Raw genomic sequence first — 18,257 nt, 5'->3', positions numbered from 1 at the left:
ATTGACTTGGAAGAATTGAATAACGAGTGAATTATAAAATAAATTAATATTACGATGACGTCTGCTGTGAACCAACCACGATTAAAGCAACGCCATAATTTATACATATATAACCTATGAGTTTTAAGGTCATAAAATATTATTGAACTTTTTACTGAGTGCGTATAATTTCAGAAATGGTATTCGTCAGTGAAAATTTGTCAATTAAGAATAAAATATCATATTCAGCAGTGTGAAATGCGTCAACGATACAGTATTTTGAAGATTATGTTTCGGACATGATGGGGTAAGTAGATATTTTTTAGTAGGTTACCTTTTTTATTGTTAATTGATCTGAGGATACATATATTAAAATTAATTGTATTGAAACCACTGATATAACACTATTCCGAAAATAAATAAAGTCATGATTAAAATATTAGAAAATTGGTGAGGTATAAAATTTTTAAATTTGTTTTTTAAAATTATTTCCTCAATGATATTTAAATATTTTCTCCGATTATCAGGTACGATGACCTGTAGGTACTATAATGACTGGGAGTGTGAGGTTTGGAGAGTTGTGAGAGGGGGTGGATAGAAATGGATAGGGTGGGAAAGGGATAGGGAGGGAATGGGATAGGGAGGGAAAGGGATAGGGAGGGAAAGAGATAGGGAGGGAAAGTGATAGGGAGGGAAAGGGATAGCAAGGATAGAAATGGATAGGGATGTAGAGGGATAAGGAGAATGAGTGATAGAGAAGGAGAGAGATAGGGGGAATGAGGGATAGGAAGACAAAGGATTAGGGAGATAGATAGATAGTTAGAGTAAGGGTAATGAAGAGGTTGTAGAGATAAATGGGGTATAGTGTTATAGTGTGTGAGAGTGCGGATTAGAGAGGGTTTGGGAGACTGAAAGGGGGTAAGAGAGACATAGCGTGAGTGATAGTTAGAGTGTAAGAATGAAGTAAGAGAGAGTTTGGGAGAGAGAGTGATAGGGTGAGTGTGAGGGGGTATATAGGGATGGGGAGAGAGATAGATGGACAGGTTTTGGGTGGCGGAGACGGTTAGGTTTTGGATAGGCGGGTGAGGGGGAATAGTTAGGTAGGTTAGTTATGTTAACAATGCGGAATACGTAGGAAAGGATCTTTAATTGCAAAGGTAACAGACTCTTTGGCAGAAACCACCAAGTCAATAGGTTTACAACTTTCGACTTATTGGATAGAATAAAAAGATAAGGTTGGTTAGGCCGATTAAGAGGATGTCGGTGTATCTTTTCTTTCTCTAACCCACGTATATTATACCAAAATTTTCGTTTACAATTATGATAAACGTCAAAATTAGTATATTGTGCGTCAGCCAGAGAGAGAAAAAAGAAATGCACTAATATCTTCTTAAGTGTTATCAAGTAGAATTGGCGATTGATTGTTGACTGTTTGTATTATAAGAGTTTGTAGGAATGCCCTGTTACATTTTCAAAATAACATAAATTGTATTTATTTACAAAGTTATCAAATATATATTTAAAAAAAAAAGAAATCTCTAAAATAGGAAACATTAAATTATTATACTTTTATTTTTCTAAAAAAAATTTAATTCTTTAAATAATTTAAATATTTTAAAACAATTTCATTTTTAAAAAAAGAAATCGAACATAAACTACTTATTAAGATTAATATGAAATAAATTCTTTTATGAAATATATAAATTCAGTAAATGCTTTATTATAATGGCGAATTATTATATTCACTAAACATAAAATAATTTATCACTTAAATAGTATTTGTATACTTTTATTAAAGTACTTTACAAGACTGGACATTAATTATAATTAAAATAATAAACTTGAAAGTAGGAATAATTGGAATTCGTAAGTAGTATATTATTTTTTTTTGTATGAACATACAAGGGTAATTTTTTGCAATAAACTCATGTATATTTGTTTTATGGAATATGTATCATTTATAATTACTGAAATAATAATAATAATTTTGGGTGCTAACGCTAAGTCCCTACCCTCCATGCCACGCCAGATACGCCTATGTAGGTGTTAAGAGATTAGAAGCAATTTTAACGACCAGTTATATTACATTTATTCAAATTTATAATAATGGAAAGAAATGAGATCTAGTGATAGGTAATTGTTTTTTCATATAATATGACAATTATAATACGTTTCTAGTAGGATTGGGAAGGAGTATTATACTAAGCAAATTAACTTGCTAAAATAGATGGAATACAAAAATTGGTTATATAGGTAAATGGTTTTAGTCATTTTTTTTTTTTTTAATTATATGAAGTTGTCGCGTAATTTCATTTGTTATTTAATATTTTAAGTGACAGACATGTTGTAATTATTATCTATTTATCTTGTATCATAAATTATATTATGGCTTCTATATGAATTAAAAAGTATTTTGGAGACTTATGGTGGACCGAAGTCACATGTTCGAGGTTATGCATGGATCGGAGTTGCTAGCTCCCGGATGGGTGACCACCTGGGTTCTTAGTAATGATTCCTCGTCCTATTTACGTGTGTTTCAAACCGAGCAGTGAACTCATGCTAATAACCATGCAGTTGACGCCTTGAGAAATATGTATATTCCTTTGGCCTGGCATATAGACACTGCAATAGTAGATATTCTTGTACCAATACCTAGAATAAAATAAATGGGTACACAAAATGTGCATTTTGCGGCGCGGTGTAATGGTGCCGTGTTGGTTGTTATCTTTAAACTGAGTAAAGCATCGTCCGGCGTCGCTAGCTCTCGGATGGGTGACCACCTGGGTTTTTAGTGACAAATCCTTGACAAATATGCTGAAGTGTTTCTAAACAACCTGTAACCTACAGAATGATAATATAGCCATAGTTAAAGTTGCTAATGTTAAAAAAAAGTCTATTATGTAATGATAAAAATAATTTGAATACAAATTGTACATTTCTTAAATCTATAAGGTACTATAGTTAATAATTCACAAAACGTAAGTCATTTGAGATATAATTTTCATAGGGACACTTTATCATATAATACTTCAATATCACATAAAAGAATAGAGGGACTGTGATGTATAGACTACTATTTATCACATGAACCATTTAATTGAAAAGAAAATTTGTGAAAAAAAAATGTTTAGATCATTTACCTTAAATATCCAAAATTGTAATATTTAATTATTTCTGGTGGAGAGTGTCGTTTTACTAGATACCATAAAAACATAAAATTAAAAGGCTAATCTTCTTAATAATTTTAAGAAATATTACGTAAAGCTAAAAAAAAAATGTTTATAAACAATTTAAAAACTTATATTTAAAAGTTGTTTTGCATAATAGAGAAAATTTTGCACCTTTCCAAGTATTCATTTTTACATAGCGATAGGGTTCGGAGCCATTTATGTATGGTCTAAGTTGTAAGAGGTGAACAATCAATATATCAACTTGATAAGCAAACACTTATATCGGAGACCAACTAAGGATCTTTTTATTCAAAGTGTCCTATGGTAACTTCTGTTAGTCACGCGATAACCGAATACTATTTATTGTTCAAATTGATTCATATTAGACTCAATGACGTAGTATAATCCTGGCTACGGCACTGCCTTCCCCGCGTGACTAGCAGAAGGTTACGTAAGTCATAAGAAGGTTGATAAACCTATAGTGACTATGGTGAGTCGAAGCTATGGTGATGATAGATGATGACTATCATCGCTTGTCGTTCCCTTAGCAATGATCTTTTCCTACTAACTATCAAGGTATTCGACATTGTGAACATAACGATGAGAGAAAATATATAAATATGATTGAGGAAATATAGTATGTTTTAAAGTCATAATAGTGTTAAACCAGTATTTCCTAAAAACTAACTTAAAGATATAATAATGAATCCTCTAATCATATATCATTTATTAAATTAAATGTAAATAAAATTAATTAATATAGGTATAATAATTCTAAATTATTATTAAATTATTCGCCCGTAGTGGGATCCTATTCTTCCCTTTTAATTTTTTTCTTCTTTCAATAACTTTTTGGATTAATAATTTAAATATTACAGACTGCAGTGTGTAGTGTTTATTTCCAATCAATTTTTATCCAATTATTTTTCTGCTTCTTGAAAAACATTTGCCTACGGGCTCCAGGTCCCCCTTCTCATTTTTTTTTTCATGAATTTAAGTACGTTAACTTTTGAGTAAGTTCAAAATTTTTTTTTTGCTTCTTAAAAAACATTTGCCTACTGGCTCCAGGTCCTCCCTTCTCATTTTTTTTCATTACTAATTTTTTTTTTTCAATTTTGAATAACTTCAATATTTCTTTTGCTTGTTGAAAAATATTTGCCAACGGGCTCCAGGTCCCCCTTCTCATTTTTTTTCAATTATTTCAGTATCTTTACTTTTGGAGTAAGTTCAAAATTTTTTCTGCTTCTTGAAAAACATTTACCTGTGGGCTCTAGTTCTTCCCTTCTCAATTTTTTTCATTAATTTAATTATGTTAACTTTTGGAGTAGGTTCAACATTTTTTTTGCTCCTTAAAAAACATTTGCCTGCGGGCTCCAGGTCTCCACTTTCCATTTTTTTTCTATTCATTTAAACATAGTTAATTTTTTTTTTTTATAATTCAAACTACATCAGTAAGCTGGAGTCCTCAAAATAATCATTTTTCAATAAACCAATTTTTATGAATAATTTTCCGGATTAGTAATTTTGACGATTACAGAATGCAGTTTGTAGTGTTTCTTTCTAATCAAATTTTTTCTAATTTTTTTTTTTTTTTGCTTCTTGAAATACATTTGCCTTCAGGCTCCAGGTCGCCTCTTTTCGCATCGCGCGTACACCAATATATACTTAAAGTAACAATAGAGTATTATACTCCTATTATATAATAATTGTTGATCGATAAAATGCACACCGATTACGTAAACCCATACATATACAAATTAATAAAGAAGAAAATTCGTTTATTCCATTGGTTTATTCTCTAAAACTATTTAACTGATTTCAAAATTTGCTTACCATCAGAAAGCTACCAAATCTCATGAATCTATAGGCTATACAGTTTACAATCCGATAAAATAATAGTATGCAATAGCTATATACTTTTAGTCCGGTATTTTAAATTACCGTGTTAAAATTCTTTAATGTACATTAAGATGGGGTAATTCCACGGGAAGTTTTGATAATGACTAGCCTGGTATAAACGAGTAATTAACCAAAAATGTTGAATCATATAGATTCGGTATTTTTAGCGGTTAAAAAAGTGCGCGGGAATCAGGCAGTATAATATAATCATGTATTAACGTGTGGGTTGTGACTTGTGAGTGTGTCTATAGTTGCTCAGTTAAAAAAAAATCGTTGTTTTTTTTTATTAATTTTTATTAATTTATATATACTTTATAATTAATAATATATAATTTATATATATATATATATATATATATATATATATATATAAATGCTGTAATATATACAATTAAATATAGGTATACAATATATTTAAACACTTTTTTTTTTATTGATTTGACTTAAATCTTAAAAATATCATAAAAATAAACATCTTATAGTTTAAGCTGAAATGCAAAAATAGTAAAGAAACTGTACATAAAAAAAAAAAAAAAACAATCGTGTGTAAGACTATGACTTATGTTTTCATGGTGTAATATTTGACATTCCATAAGGGGCAATACTGTTGGTCTCTAGATAAAAAATTCCACTTGCTCTAAAATATATTGATAACAAGAAAAAAATAATGAATACAATTTATATTAATGTCTTTCCAATTTAGAACGCTCGTATACGAATGCATATTAAACAGATACCTATAAAGCTGTAAAAAATGTATAATGTATAACGTTACACATTTTTAGTGGGTTGTCTTATTAATAGTATAAATACTATCATATATTTGCATTTTGTCAACAATTATTATTCTTCCCCTATTATTCGTATCTAATTCTACCGTAATATAAATATATAATACACACAGTGTAGTGGTGCCATCATTAAATTGTTTTATTATTCATTGTATGTTAGCGCATAATGTACCTTTATAATTTTAAATACAATTAACTACCTATATTTAGATACTTAAAACATGGAGTGATAATAATTCGAAGACCCCGTGGTGCGTACAAAAATTAGGTAATAAATAGGTCAATAGGTGGATTCAAATATTATGTACCTACTATTGCTGCTGTTGTTAAATGTTTTATGTACCTATACATCGAATTTACTTAGTTTTTTCTAGTATTTACTATACAAGATTACTTATATACATCAATATGAATTCTTCTTTTTTTTTCTAAAAATACTGTTTTCAATTTTATATATTTTATATATAATTTAATCGTTTAATAATTAAAACTAGTCTCAACTATTCGTTAAAATTTGCTCAGAAAAACCATTTTAATTTCAATGGTTCATATTATAACTCTTGGATTTTATTATTTAGGTATTTACTTAACTTTGCCTAGCACATTTTTAAAATTAATATTCCTAGCTTGACTACTTTGAGTTTTTAATCTAATTGTATGAGCATTAGTATTTGGGACAATATATTTAATATATGATACATGGATTGGCATTTTATCTTTAAAGCATTAAAGCACTACTTAAAATGTATATATACCTATATGATATGCATAGAACAAAAATTAAAGATTAAGTATACGATTTAAATCTAGATAGTAATAAATTTATCTTCTATATATATATAGGAATTTCTCCTCCGGAGGGATCACCGTAGAGCCTAAACCACTGGGCAGATCTGCTTGAAATTTTCAGGATGGATTAATTTTATAATTTCATCGTGCTTTAAGAAAGTATTTTTGGAAATTCAACCTCTAAAGGTAAAATTAAGTGGTAGTAAGTATACAATAGTGGCGCCATCTATCAAACAATGTTTAATATTATTAATATTATATTTATTTATTTATATTATTAAATTATTATTATTATTATTATTATAATTATTATAATCATTATTATTATTGATTAAAGGTTTTCATTGGCCATATTATAATATGGGCATAAGATATGATTTGTTATTTAGTTATTTTTTTTACTTTCATTTATAAAAAATATCATCTATTGAAGAAATTACTGTGAATGGAATGTTGACATCTCAAATAGTTGTACCAATAATCGGTGATGGTGCCTGCCTTTTCTATTAAATTTCCTAGTAGTATGTTTTGCCATGACAATAAACAAATCACAAGGGCAAATCTTGAAATTTGCAGGGATCGATATAAGAGAAGATTGTTTTTCACGTGGCCAATAAATTTTATGTGGCATGCAGCATGCTCCAGAGTCAGTACGCCCACGAGTTTAGTTATTTTGGCGCCAACAGGAATTACAGCAAATTTAGTTTATAGAGAAATATTATATTAACGATAAAAATCAGCTTAATATAAACAATTAATATAATATTATGACATATTTTTTTAAACAAGCTGATTTGAATTTAATTTAACTAGACAGTAGTTAATCTTAACAGATAACAACAATTAATATACCCAGCAACGACGGCTAATTCAGCTAGTAATGCACTTGCCACAGGTATATTTTATTATTCAATATTTTTTCTGCGTAAACAAATCCAACTCAAAAACTTAAAAATAACTTAATACTTAAGTCTGATAGATTTTAAGGAACGTTGTGATTGTATAGATAACTTATTCGTGATTATTAATATAATAATATACCATATCAAAACAATAATACTCGTGGCCATCGCATAAATTCGTAAACTTAAGTTAATCGATTATAATTTATATATTAAACTTTATAAGTCTTATTCTTACTTTGGATCCGCGTCATGCCCCATGTAACTTTTATTATTATTTTTGCATTCGCCACTCGTATACTTGTCCCACGTAGGACATTCTGTTGCCATAAACGAATTCCTATGATAAACGGAGTCTGTGTAAAATTTGTGCGACCTCGAATGACTGCAACCAACTGTAAATTATACAGCATACGTTTAGTTGATATTATTTCTAATGAGAGACTATTCTCTAAACTGTTTGCCAATCAAAATAATTTATGCTGCATAATACTATTTTTTTTTTTTTTACTTACTATCTAGGTATACTATTGTATTTACTATTTATTTTCATTGATACTGTCAAACTCATGTTTATTTTTTGTCATCTGCACTAAATCTTTAATTAATTTCTGCACAAACTTACTGAGCTTTGCTATCGCACTCGGCATGTATGATTCAAAACATCCCGGTTGAGGGGGTTTCCCCTCGTTTGGATAAAAATCAGCGTGTCCTATGGGTTTTGAGTATCCAGCTGTCCCTATCGCTGTATGGATCACGTCCACAAATGCTGCGTCAGTATCGTCTAGGTGATCTGAACGTAAAGACACGTACTCAAATCCAGGACCGGCAGGGTCAAGACCTAAATTATGTAGTAAAACAAGAATTAAGTAGGCACAAGATAATAAGGGAATAATATTGAGACATAGAAATAAATTATATATAATTTAATACTAAAGATAGTTATTATTTTAATGACTCTCGTATTGCCTTCCGAATTACAAAATATTTCTTTTGATTTTAATGATTATTACATGGTAAATATAACACGAATATGTGGGTATGTTTTATTTTAAATTGTAATATCTATCGTTCATTAATTTTTAAATATAGATAGGCACAAATACAATATTTATATTTAATCAATGGCAGTATAAAAGTGTAGAACACGACACAAATTCGTTTCATAATACATTCGTCTAGAATCAAAAAATTAAATTGCATATTATTTAGTCAATTATTAGCGATTCGATTCTATGTAGGTAATTAAAATTTAAATACATTATTTAGGTATAAGTATTAATACATATTATTATATTAATATATTGGTGGAATTAATTTTTGTTATGAAAAATCGAATTAAAGATAAAGAGCGCTCACGCAGTATACATATAGGTATGGGTTCATCATTTGAATCATATATTCTTTGTTAAATAATAACGAACAATATATTGTATTAATTTATAATTAATTAATCATCTTTTAATGTATAATTTCATGTAAATGCATACCTATTTAGTCAAAAATAATTATGATTTAAATAACATGTCTATTTAAGATTTTGTTAAGATGTCATTGATTTTAGCGCATTGAGGTCCTAGATCAGCCATGGTGTTAACCATAGTCGATTATTATAATATTTTATCATTATAGCACGCATATATCTACCTGTAATTCTGCCAATTTTCCCAAGACTGAATGCAGCTCCACATGCCCCAGACACATGAGCACCGAGACTATGGCCAATAACATGAATATCAGACGGGTCAATTACCGCGAGATTGACTAAATTTTCCAACAATTTGGCGATTATAGAACCCACCTGAACAGTCAAATAGGCCGGCATTGGATACATTATGTTCTTTGCCACCCGATTCCAGTCCGCGGTGATAATGTTGAATCCTCCAGCATCCACATATGCTGAATAGGTAGGTATTCAAAAATATAAACAATTAAAACTGTTTTGAATTCGAAATTTTGTTTTATTATATTTAGTAATATGTCGTAAACTTTTTAATTACTATATACATTATACATATAGGCTACAAGCAGGACCAAGACTTAGCAGTTTGTATCTGCAGAATTAACCAGGATTCGTTTTATCCATAAAACCCATAAAAAATCCTAACGCCTGAATCCATGGACCTGAATGTCTTATTATTTTTATCAAAATGGTCTAATTAATCGAAACTCAAATAAAACTTTAACTTAAAACCTTTAAAATGTTTTTTTCGTGGTATTTCGTATTTTATCTAAATGTTTGTTGTGGTTGCTAGTTTGGTTTTGCAGTTAATTTTGTTAATTAATCATTATCGATAAACATAATAACTAGTAAGCGTACAAATTTAATACCTATATCTCAACTTGTAATTGAATCAAACTGTTATTGGTCTATACAACTATAGGCACCGATTTAATTAGAAATTTTGTATTTATAATAAATATAAAATATATAGTTATATCTGTTTAATATTTTATGAGTTAAAATAATATTTGAATATATTTATTCAAATTTCAAGTTATGAAATATCAGAATACATACATCATTACTCTTCACAAGAAACTCAAATAAATAAACCAGATTCAAAGTCTCTGGCTTGACTCTAAACATGTCAAAGTTTTATATAATCAAAATATAAAGATATACGGTTTTAAATTTGCATGCCTACTAGCTATTATGTTTATCGATAATGATGAATTAACAATATTAACTACAAAACCAAACTAGCAACCACAACAAACATTTAGATAAAATATTTATAATCTCCCTGAATTGAATTTATAGGTCATATCAGAGGTGAATAATTTACGGTGTGGAGACTTATATATTTAGACATTTAAAATTTTTTTTTTTTTGGATTACCTACCAGTTTTTATAGAAAACACTCCTCTGTCATCTTCATCTGATCCAAGCCATCCATGCGTTATGACTTTTAAAGGTAAACCCCTAATCCAATGATGTATTATTTGTTTTTCATTGCCAAATTCGATTATTATTGGTTTATTATTTCCGAGGTCTCTAAAACAAATAAAAATAAAAATATCTTAATTTTAAAAGTAGGTGCCTTTAAGAGTGTTTTAGTAGTAATCAATACCGGTTACTACCAACAAAACATCAGATAAAATACAAATTAAAGTTTTGCAAGCTAATAGTTTCGATAAAAATAGCAGAATAATTAATTTCATACAAATATTAAGTTATAAATGTTTGGCTAATAGAATAGAATAATTACTTATAATAAATTATAGCTTAAGTACTACATATTTTATTATTACAGTACTGAGTTATAAATATTATCATATACAAATCTTATTTAATGTTAGGTACATACGAGTTCCAATAGACAAAATCTAAGCTAGTCCCATCGACAAACAATGATCGATGGTTTGAATCTTTTGCTGACTGTGCAATTTCTTCATCTACGACTCCATCTTGTTGAATCAGAGTGTTGTAATTTTCGATCATTTCTTGTTGAGCTGGGGTGTTATAATTTTCTACCACGTCTTGCTGAATTGGAGCATTGACATCTTCGCCCGGCTTGTTCTTTATGACATTTTGCCAAAAATGTCTCAAAATCCGAGCTAAATTTTGAAAGGGATTTGATTATGTTATTTAAAAAACAAAAATACGTGATATAAGGGTTAAAAGGTGCGTATATTAAGATTGATTGTATAATATTTTAATACTTTAAAAAAAGAAAATATAATAATAAATAACTACACTGGTGACGAATTATTTAGTGTAAAATAAGAAATGGTATAAAAGCACTTATCGTATATTTGATCATTTTACGTAAATCAAGACCATATTATAGATAGATAGATCGATTAGAAAAATCAAAATCATCGTTTATTCTTGGTGGTGGGTAAATTGTATACGAACCATCGATCGGCTTGATTGCTAACAGCAGAAGCAGCGGTAGAACGACTGTAGTAATAATTGTTACGAATTTCATATCTTGAATAGATATTGTGTAATAGTTATCTATATAACGTAAATATCCCAAGACAAGCTTATTTTATGTGTGGCGGATAACCCGACTATAAGCCTTAAAGGATTGGTGGTCGATAAAATATAACTATCGCGCTACACCTGGGAGTTAACTTTTAAATTTTATTTCGTTATTTGTTAAGCCATTGCGTTCCGCAATTATACTTTACCTTATGGCGGTTTGATGATGTAAGTGGACGGGTGGTTGAGGTGTAGAGCGGTAAGGATGGCAGTGCATACAATTAAACGTATTTATACTGCACATATGCAGTAGTAATTAGACAATGATAATCGAATTCGTTACTATAATCGTGTAATCACATTTTATGATTGTCCGAATACTCGGCCACTTGTTGACTTATCGCGTGCTAGGGGAGTTAACGTGTCGTGGTTAACATGTGTCGTATAGGTATACTATTATGCATATAATGTCATAATGATATGTGCGATTTATAACCGCCTGGTGTGTATTTGTTTTAATGTTTAATTGCCATTAATATACATTATTGACTGCAATTATATGTACAAAAGTAAAAATTTACACCTATGTAAATTAAACACAATGCCCGCGTATCAACTACAACTGCACCGACGTGTAGATAGAGTGTATAGAATGTAAATTTTAAAGAAATGTTTGTTAAAGAAGTGTCTAACAATAAGCAATGACTATTTTAATTTGCAAACGAAATTAAATAGATTCACAAACTAGGTATATTAGTTTTTAATCTGTGGTATAACCACGGTATAGCCGGTATAGGTAAATAGATTTAAGTTACGTTTTTTAGTAGCTGGTATTTACTATAAGTCAGTGCTAAATATAGTAAAATATAGTAAATATACATAGGTATAGTGAAATTTCCCTTAATAAACACCTCTAAAAATCGGACAGGTATATCAAGAAACAAATAAACCTTTTCGTATATTGTAAGTGTATACATCCGGAAGAGAAGTATACTGGCACCAAGGTTCCTCCTCCGGTTCTCGATACTAACGAAAAAAAAAGTTTATACATTGTGTATATTGTATTTTTATATTGTATATATTTCCGATAAAGAAATTTATCTTTATGATTTAGGTATCCTACAATCAATAAACCTAAACGAACCATAGATATGACAAAAATACACATATTGCACAAATTCCCAACTTCATATGTGCCGTATCTACCGTTAGTAATTATCGAATACCTAATAACCTAACCTACCTAATAATATATCTTGTATATTTTTTTTTTTTTATGAGTAATAAAAACATAAACTTTTATTTTCATTCATTTTTCCCAATAGCAGACTGCGCATGACACCTCTCAATAGTGGATAATTTATATGGCCCCATCATGAGTGTTCGCTATTTAGAGGTTTTACTGTATTTAATTCAACGGTGACTGAAAGAACCTTGGCTATTTCAATTTTTCATTTAATGTCTTTAGATTTAAATCTAGGTGGAGTATGTGATTTTATACATAATATGGGGGAGTATTTGATCATTTCCTTACAGCAATATTTTGAAAGGTTGAAAGGTTTGAATTTTGATTAAGTTTGGCTTTTTTTGCGTTTCCCCAGAATTACATCCATAGAGCCAGAAAGTATTTAATATTAATTCACAATTATTTACTACTTACTCATTTGTCTATTAATATTTAATATCAACTAAAAAAAATCGAAAAGAAATTGATATAATATAATATATTATATTCATCTAAGAATGTATAAAATAAAATATAAAAATTAATATTTCTCTAGTTTATTATTTCTTATCGTCAATTACGCTGTTAATCAGACTTAGGTTTATGGAAACGTGTTACGATGTTATCCTTTTTAGGTCGTTTAATAATAGAAATAACGTTATCGTTTCGCACGAACACTAAGTTGTTATCCGTCTCTGGTATAAGTTTTTTAGTACAACTGTTGTTATGTTGTGCAAGTTCATAATTTTTAAAATAGAACAGAAAATGGACTTTGAACCTAGTTCAGATTAAGTGTGACAGAAGAGAGCACAGTTTCGGTGCTCATTGATTTTGGGGGCCTATTATTGATATTCTGATAATTCATACATTATCTGTATATCTTTATTATCTACGATTATATGGTATAATCATCGATAATAGATATTTTTGATCTATATGCATTGGAACTATAATATTAATCTCTAACGCTCAAAAAATAAATTTTAACTATGGGTGCTTCTGGAAATTGTATTGGTTGATGGATGATCAAAATAATACAATTATATTCAGTAGTAAAACGTACTGATGCCATTTATTTTTAATTTAAAGTTGAAACTATAAGTGTATTGTTTGTATCGCGGGGCTCAATATTAATCCTTAATCCGGGCTTGTTTGGAACATCTAACCGCTGTGTGAAACGGGCATATTTTATTCTGAAATGTTGGTATAGGAAGTTGGTGTGTACCTATATTTGTTTCGACTACAGGTGATAATATTATGTCGCGGCTGGTTAGAATTGGCATGCTGGGAATAATATACTTTTTAGATCAAACATTAAAAAAGTGTCGTAAATAATCGTTTCTATATATACCCAGATCTGTGGGGGGAGGCTAGAGGGGCTCAGCCTCTACATGTTTAGGATCCCTATACAGGGTGTCCCGACGTCCCGTGAGGATTTACCCATTGCGATATCTCCCGAAATAATGGTGATATCGAAATTCTGGTTTTGTAATAAAACTCACAGGGATAAGAACTACAATTGTTTCATATTTTAATTTATTTCAATGTTTTGGTAAAAAAGTTAAAAAATATTTTTTATATTTAACTATTTCCAAAAAAAAATAAATAAAGATAGCCATTTTGTAGATTTTATTTTTCTGAAAATGTTGACGTTTCAAAATTTTATTTTCATTAATTTCCTAATTTTTAATACATTTTTTAGTTTCGAGAAAAATAGGGAATTAAATTAAATTCAACACCATAATGTTATCAAACATGTATCCCGCTGCTCCGCGCGCATTCAAATACGGTCAACTGAATACTTTCCATGTTCCTAAATAGTAATAAATTTATAATCATATTTTATTTCTTCAAAACTAGAAAAAAATATCAAAAACCAGGAAATTAATGGAAATAAAATGTTAAAACGTCAATATTTTCAGAAAAATAAACTCTACAAAATTGATATCTTTAATTTATTTGGAAATAATTAAATGAAATAATGTATTTTTTAATTTTTTTACAAAAACATTAAAATAAATTTAATAATGAAATAATTGTAGTTCTTAACCCTGTGAATCTTATAATAAAACCAGAATTTTGATATCTCCATTATTGCGTGAGATATCGCAATGGATAATAAATCCTCGTGGGACATTCTGTATATTGCTCTAATACAGTAAAATGTATTTTATTATTTATATCAATCAACATTAAATATTAAAAATACTTAAGTACTTGTCTAATAATTTATTTATAATTTTAAAATTTAAATTAAATAAAAAAAACGCAAAAGAAATAGGAATTTATTATTTGAATTAATTTGCTTCAAAATTGTTAAGTAGAGCTCTGATGTCTATATATAGTCTAAACTCCATTGCTTCTCTACCTTTTTTTATGATGACGCTCTAATTTACGGATCCATAAAAAGGCAACATTCTTAAAACAATCGATGTATTTTTAAAAAGTAAAAATATAACCTATTTTAATAAGTAAATAGATAATGAGACTGTCTTCACAATTTTTTTACTTAGGTATCTGTAGATTTTACCATCACGTTATGACGCCATAATAATGTCATATATTTATATTTAGAACACTTAATAATTGGTAGGTAAATATGAAAATAAACATACGTGACAGACTATAATGACACTCCAGTTTAAAACCACTGGTATAGGGTAGTTGATTGTGATATATACATAAACATAATAGGCCGTGAAAAACAGAGTTCGGTCGTCAACATAACAACACATTTTTTTGTCTTCATATTCCTATTATAAAAATATAAAACTTTAAAAAAATTTTTTACTGGGCATCATTTATTTACTATTTTAATTTTCCAGACTTTCATAAAAATTACTATCCAAACTGTTTATACAAGGGCGATCCTTGAGAAGCCATAAGGCGGGGGTGGCGAAAATATTTTGTATATATAATTACATATCATATTTATATTTTCCAATCGCCTTCATATTTTTTTACATGGCCCCGAGGGGGGGACGGTCCACCTCTCCACCTTTCACACCCTCACTCCACCCCCCGTTAAACCCGCGAAATTCCACATTTATTATGATACAATGCTAATTGAACCATTGCTATATTAGGAACAGAATATTGTAACGAAATATAAGTTACTTTATCTAAGCAAAAATAACATAGAAATACAATGATAGTAATAAAAACGGTGATGTTATTTCTAATCAACAAAATCTATTTTTTATATTAATATTATAAGTGAACTTTTCAATTTAAAAATATCATCTATAATTATTAAATTTTAAATAATTAAGGTTATGCAACAATGAAAGTAATAGGAATCGATCGTCGATCGTGGTTCATGGCATACAAATGGCGCCGCGCCGCCGACGCACAATCACATTGGCCACAACATGGGTTGTAACCATGTGTGGCATCCAATCACAGAAGACACTGGGCAGTGCAACAGACAAACCACTTGCCCATATAACAATACGTGTGGCTACGAATCGCCAATAGAATCAGTGTCAGTGGCGAAATTATGATTTTATTCTAAGGGATGGATAATTTATTAAATAAACGTACGGCGGTTGGCTTCTCCAGGCTATCACCCACTACATCTATACAAAAATTATTTATTTAACAATACATTCTTAAAGACATATTAGATTAATATTTAATTTAGTTATTATTACTAAATTCTAATTATAAAACAAGATCTAATTTTTCAGGTGTTTTTGATAATTCATCAATTAATTCTTAGTTCTTTTGCATCAAGGCATATGTTTTTTATGGACAGCTACGATTGGTGCATTATAACAAAAAAAGCTCTAGGAGGACCTAGGCTACACCATACCTCCCCCCTCCATAACAATACCACTAACTAGTACATAGTTATTCAGAAAATAAGCCTTGTTTGAATTATATTAGATTTTAGAAGTTAGAATATCTACAAATTGTATCACATTTTTTTTAGTCACAGTTAAAAATATTAAAGCATACCATAGTTCATATTTTGTGATCGTTACAATTATTTATTATGATTTACCTACGATTTTTGACTTTATAACTAGGCCTTTAATTGAAGCGATTAAATCAGAAACCCGTCAAACGCCAAAATGACAAAAAATGTGTTCGATTCAGATTATTGTTCTACGTACTTAATTTCTCTTATTTGTAACCATAAGGTATATCATCTTAAAAATTAAAATATCTATCCAGTCAATCAAAAAGAAATAATTTTGGAGGTCCAGGAATTGGGCTATAATTATCCTTTTTTCAAAAAGGGATACGGTTATTGGGCCAACATGCCACTATATATTTTTATATTTATAACATGTAACCTAACCTGGTGATTGAGCCACTATATTTACTCCAAGTGCCGGAACTGAAAGAAATATTTTTTGGAACCGGTTCTTCGAGAAAATTTAAGAACCGGAACCGGAGTCCATATTTTACAATGCTTAAAACCAGAACCCTATTCTAATGAATAATAAGGTTTCCGGTTCTTTTAGGTTCTCATCAGTTCAAGAATAAGTCTTGTATTTTAAATAATTGAATATCTTATTCAAATTGGATTTTTTGTAATCAAATACTTATTTTTTATAGAAATATTTTTATTTTGTATATAATATATATATAAATATAGTATTTTTAATTTTTAAGTCGAAATAATCATAGGTACGACCGAAAAAGATTAATTTACACATAATACCTATATGAGTTGCAATTTTCAAAGAATGTTTACAAAATACCTACGAATAAGAATACTTGTACAACGTTATTTATAACAGATAAATACCTTGAATTAAGTATTTGAATTTTGGAAAGTATTTGGCATTTGTATTAGAAATTTAAATACTTTTATGTAAATTGTAAAATTTAAATACTTTAAAAATTCAAATTATTCAAAATAATAATTCATCAGTCACGTATCAGATTATTTTTGATGGTAATTTATTATATTATTTTATTTATAATATTTGTTCATGAACAAAATATGTTGAGACTTTAAAAGCCTCTATTTCTGATGTTTCGTTTATGATTATTAGCTAGGTCTTACAAATAATATAGTAAAATTATTAAATTAATGCCTACCTAATTTTATTAATAATATTGTTTAATTGCCGAATAATAAAGAATTTCCAAATTATTATATAACAAGTTTTATTTATTCTCATTTTCCCATATAAATTTATGAGGGAGGTTCAAAAACTCCAATAATATATATTTGAATGTAACATTACACTATTTTAAATCAGCAATTATAAAATAAACTTTGCAAACCTACTTTAAAATTAAAAAGTATTTCAAAAATATTTAAATACCTACTTTCCAAATGTTTTTATTTGTTCTTGAATACTTTTTCTTAAAACTATTTAAAATGTATTTTAAATACTTTTTGAATTGATGTAGGTTTTGTATCTTTATTTAAATACAAGTTATGACTTTATGAGTAAAAAATCTACCTAATTGGCAATAGGTAATGTTTGAAAAAATGAATTTTTAAGAACCAGTATTAGATAATCAGAACCGGAACCGGAACCCTTATTTTGTAATTTTAAGAACCGAAATAAACCTTTAAGGTTCGGGGTTCCAGTCCCTAATTTACAA

At 28.7% G+C, this 18,257-nt stretch overlaps 1 protein-coding gene across 3 annotated transcripts; it reads right to left on the bottom strand.

The window, feature by feature from the left end:
* Positions 1–1,783: 1,783 nt before the first annotated feature.
* On the bottom strand, positions 1,784–11,800 carry LOC107167816 (lipase member H-B-like). Of its 3 annotated transcripts, none has more exons than XM_089221253.1 (7): positions 11,393–11,643; positions 10,842–11,091; positions 10,377–10,528; positions 9,178–9,429; positions 8,156–8,371; positions 7,769–7,925; positions 1,784–2,820 (listed from the first exon to the last, which is right to left on the bottom strand). In XM_089221253.1, the coding sequence occupies exons 1-7, from the start codon at positions 11,463–11,465 to the stop codon at positions 2,805–2,807; spliced, it is 1,116 nt and encodes a 371-aa protein (XP_089077379.1). In that variant the 5' UTR covers positions 11,466–11,643; the 3' UTR covers positions 1,784–2,804. The 3 variants fall into 3 exon arrangements, with proteins under 3 accessions (XP_089077379.1, XP_089077380.1, XP_089077378.1); XM_089221254.1 differs by lacking the exons at positions 1,784–2,820; positions 11,393–11,643 and adding exons at positions 5,430–5,685; positions 11,671–11,800; XM_089221252.1 differs by lacking the exon at positions 1,784–2,820 and adding an exon at positions 5,430–5,685 and having other exon boundaries at positions 11,393–11,636.
* Between the last annotated feature and the right edge of the window lie 6,457 nt (positions 11,801–18,257).

Source organism: Diuraphis noxia, unplaced genomic scaffold (assembly GCF_037042655.1).
Source record: "Diuraphis noxia isolate RWA-SAM2 unplaced genomic scaffold, SU_Dnox_SAM2 contig0002, whole genome shotgun sequence".
NCBI lineage: Eukaryota > Metazoa > Arthropoda > Insecta > Hemiptera > Aphididae > Diuraphis > Diuraphis noxia.
The sequence above is the reverse complement of the archived record's forward strand: the minus strand, read 5'-3'. Positions and strand labels throughout refer to the sequence as shown.